Raw genomic sequence first — 4,574 nt, forward strand, 5'->3', positions numbered from 1 at the left:
TATTTATCTATCCATCTCATCAGATAATCCCCTCTCTCTCCCCCTTTTATTACACAGTACCTCATGTTAAAGGGTTGAAAACAAACAAACAAAAAACTCCTTATAATTAATTCCCAGAGGTGTGGTTCAAAACTGCATAATGAAGCTATATCCCTTGAACTAAACTCATAATTATGTAGGTAAGTGAGTGTTAACTAATAATAAAAGTTTTTAGTCGCTATCATAGCTTACTAAACTAGCTGAAGAAGGACTAAAAATATGACATGTGAAAGGCAAAGCAGCAAACCGTAATGAATCTAGGATACTTCTCTTTTACCAAGGTCGGAATCAACTCTCATACATCAACATACAACCTGTTTCTTTCATCAACTGTTTCTATTGTTCAAGGACAGTGACTTCTCAGTCAAATGCTCCCAAAAATTCAAGCACGAAAGAGATTGATATGATATATGATGAAATATAATATAGATGTTACTTCCAATTGTTTTTCCATGACAAGGAAGCTAGTAATTAACTAGTGAAGGGTGGACTAGAAAGCGGTTAAAAAAACAACAAAGACAGCATTAACGACACCAACCCAAAGCCAAATGATACACAAATTTGATGCTCTAACCTAAATATGCAAAGTTTATATGTCGGCTTATTTGGGTTTACTACCTTTTTTGTCACAATGAGAAAATGCTCTCTTTTGCGTCTGGGTTTGCACTAAGTTGGAAATAAACAACAACTTTTGAGCAAACTAGCTCACTTATTTAATCCTGCATGTTTTTCCATATTACTAGTCGAAACTAGAAATGGAACAGTTCAAAGAAAACACAATACAAGGGCTACAAATTTTAACATAGGAATTCAACATAGAAGAAGCAAAACAAACAAACATAGTACTCTTAGCCTAGTCAAAGCTTGAAAAACGTAAGTAACAGAACAACAAACCGGGGGATTGAAAACCTGAATGAATAATTCACTCCAGATTTTCTTTATGGGATCCCACACGGCTAATAAGCCATTGAATTGAAGTAGAAACATCTGAAATCCAAACCCAAGCTGCTCTTTAATTCCAATTTTTAGCTGAAAATCCATCCTAACGAATCAAAAGCAAAACTTGTCTCCAAAAATCACCTTCGACACAAACTGTGAACCTAAAAACAAAATACGAAAGCAAAATTGCAAGACTAAATAAATAAAGAGGAATTCAATTGAGATTTCAACAAGAGGTTATAGAAGGTAGAACCTGAAAGTTTGGAATTTTTTTTGCCAGTGTTTCCATCAATGGCGAGAATCAGAGGAAGCAGAGGACGGTTTTTCGGATACACCGTCGTGTTCCTCTTCACCCTGAATTCGTGCTGGTATGGAGAATCCACCACCGGAGACAGAAGCCTGATGGATCATTGGCGAAAGGTAGTGATGGTTGTGGTGATCGGCAATAGTCGCCGTCGCCATGGACGGATCTATCCAAGCACGAAATGAAGGTGTGTTACTGGACTGAAGGGGTCCCCTCTGAGTAAAAAACTGAGCGTGACCGCCGAACGCCGGCGTCGGAGCGGTGAAGACAAATCCACCGCCATGGCCACTGTTACCGCCATCAACAGCATTAGCATTCCAAGCCATCATTCTATGCAATCTGCCATGGTCATGTTCTTCATGATGCTGCTGCTCAGGCCATCCACCGCCGTCGAAGCCGAGCGAAGAAGCTCCGGCGAAAAGCACGTGATGGTTCTGTGCCTGATGGTTAAGCATAATAGGATCCTGAAAAGATTGCAACGAGAGACGCAGATCTTGCTGAGTGGTTGGCGTTCGAGAAAGCAAATCCGATGGCGGCGGTGGGTAACTGTGAAACGACGTCGTAGCCGTATCCACTGGAAAAAACGATTTAATAGTATCCGCAATGTCAGTGTCCAATGACCCTTGAAGAAAACCGGAAGTAGAAGCATTGCTGTATTTATGTTTCCCGCTATTATTATTGTTATTATTATTATTATCTTCTAATTCTAATTGTTGCGAAGAAAATTGTTGTGGTATTCTTCGCTCCAATGCCGCTGCTCTACGGCTAGTGGATCCGGTCACTGGGTCATCGTGCACCGGGGATTGCCGGTGGAACATTTCATCTGTATGTTGATGATGTTGTTGTGGTGTTGAAGATGGCGGCGTCGTGGCGGTGGGGTTCCATGCGGGAAGCTGAGCGAGTTCGTCAATTGAAGCTTTGGCTTTTTTGATGAGCCAATCAACTGCCTTACTGGGTCGGTCGTAGCCCAAACGGTCCTGGACGTCGTAGAATTGGATAGCGGTGTGGGCCGATAGTCGTACTCGGCGGTCCCGGGGTCCTTTCGCTGTGCAAACTTTGCTGTGACGGTCCTTCCGTCCTGTTGAACGGACAATGTGACCTCCTTGTACTTCCACGATTTCTCCTCCTCCGATTCTCTTCGACGTGGTTGTTGCTGTTCCTGCTCCTCCTGTGTTGTTGTTGTCTTGTGTTGTTTCTCCCATTTTTCTTGCATGTTCGATGGAAGAGAATGATGAGAATGGTGGTTGATGAGATTGAGGGTATGGTGGTGGTGGTGGAAGGAAAAAGGACCGTTTCTGTGGTGGTTGAAGTGACTCTGGCTCTTGCTCTGCCTCTGGTTCTATATCTAGATATTGTTGTTGGAAGAATGGGAGATGAAAGGTTGGGTCTTGGTATTGGTGTTGTTGATGGTAGTGAGGATTGGGTTTGTGAGATGAGGGTGAAGAATTGTGTTCATCTTCATCTTCTTCATCAACTCCTAATTGCCTTGGATTTAGAACAGGGTTATGGTGGTGAGGGTCTTGGTTTTGTTGATGGTGATGATATAGAGGAGGATGGTGACTTGTTCTGGGAGGATCCAGACTCAGACCCTTATTGTGCTTTTCTTCTTCCAGCTTTTAACTAAACACTAAACTTTTTTTAATGGTTTTATGAGACTTGCTTGTACTCTTGTTGCAACTGCCACGATTCTGAAACTTGTTTCTGCCAAAACTTGCTGCTTCCCATTTCCATCATCACCAACAAACTCAAAACTTGAACAAGAATGCTTTTCAGCCTAACCCATGTCTCTCTTTTCTCTCTCTATCTCTATATCTGCACCACTTTATTGCCTTTTCCTAGTTGAGTTGGTATGTGCACTATTGCATTAATCAATAATCTCAATACGGTTGAGTTGGTTAATACCCACTTGGACAGGACGAGGTGTCCTCTTGTGAAATATCCAGCAAATTTTCCATATCTCAACACACAGGAAGACAAGAGAAGAAAAGAAGAGAGAGAGATAACAGTAAATTAAGGCTATAGGGAAGAGGAATTCATTCTGGCCCTATAAGAAAGAGCCTTTGATGATGATGGCAGTGAGAAGGGTGGCAGTGTTTGGTCAGAATGGACGTTTTATTTCATCACTGCTCTTCTGCTTCTGCTCTTCTTGTACTACCCACACTACTTACATAATACCAACAACCTATCCATAATTTCATTCATTCATTCACCTATATTTGCTTTCACCAATTTACCTTTTTTTTTCTTCCTCTTTCCATTTTCTTCATTTACCTCTTCTCTTTATTATATTATTATTATTATTATTATTATTATTATTATTATTATTATTATTATTATTATTATTATTATTATTATTATTATTATTATTATTATTATTATTATTATTATTATCGTTAATTGAGAATTTAACTTGCTAGTTAGAAGTTAAAACTGTTTTGGATTTTGTTTTTTCAAAAGCGGATGGAGGATGCCCTTGTTGGGGCAATAGATCCTTTATAAGTCACTACCACACCTTTTGAAAGGGACACCGTTACAGCTTTTTTTTTGGCTACTTTTTCTCTCTATCTTTACTTTTTTCCTTTTCACTTAAAAGAAACTAGTACACCCAAACATGGATCGCTAAATTTACTTCTTCCCTGAAAACTACTTTACTTCTATCTGGTTTGTGAAAATTTTGTATAAAGTCAAATTGTTTCTATGTATATATTACATGTCACTGATCAAACCGTGACTCAATGGTTACGAGATCTAGACATGTATTATGTCATATGCGGAACTAAATTTTTAAAAAATGATAAAGTTTTTTTTACCCAAAAATACTTATAACATTTTATTAATAATAATATTTTGCATAAAAATATCAATAGAATTACACAGATTAGCTAAATATGTGGATTCCGTAGTTAAAGTATGAGATGTTTTATTTATATGTCTCTTAATAAAGTCAACATAGAATTAGTATTACGACAATGGACAAAGATGGCAGTTAACTCAAAACAGTCATGCTTATTAGTATTAATTTTATCTACTACATTTTTACATTTTTAGAATCGAACTCAAAGCTCTTGCATCTATTATTTAGAGCAGTGAAGAGTCCACTTGCGTCACCATCAATAGGGGGGGAGTGATTTCGTCTTGACTAACACAAAATGACATTCAACATCTCTAACCAGACTACGAAGAGAAGAAAAAGAAGGTTTCTTCCATGAGGCAACACTAATAACTGGAGTAGCATTTGAACAGGTTGTTTTCACATTTTTAATCAAATCAAACCCCAATCCTTGAAAATATT

General features: G+C 38.5%; 1 protein-coding gene across 1 annotated transcript; it reads right to left on the bottom strand.

Moving 5' to 3' along the window:
* Positions 1-717: 717 nt before the first annotated feature.
* LOC101500055 (transcription factor TCP4-like) lies at positions 718-2,484 on the bottom strand. The gene is made up of 2 exons (XM_004509983.4): positions 1,232-2,484; positions 718-1,139 (listed from the first exon to the last, which is right to left on the bottom strand). Exon 1 carries the CDS (start codon positions 2,482-2,484, stop codon positions 1,267-1,269), a length of 1,218 nt encoding a protein of 405 aa, XP_004510040.1. The 3' UTR covers positions 718-1,139; positions 1,232-1,266.
* Positions 2,485-4,574: the final 2,090 nt, after the last annotated feature.

The sequence above is a fragment of the Cicer arietinum genome, chromosome 7 (genome assembly GCF_000331145.2).
Source record: "Cicer arietinum cultivar CDC Frontier isolate Library 1 chromosome 7, Cicar.CDCFrontier_v2.0, whole genome shotgun sequence".
In the NCBI taxonomy this organism is placed as follows: Eukaryota; Viridiplantae; Streptophyta; class Magnoliopsida; order Fabales; family Fabaceae; genus Cicer; species Cicer arietinum.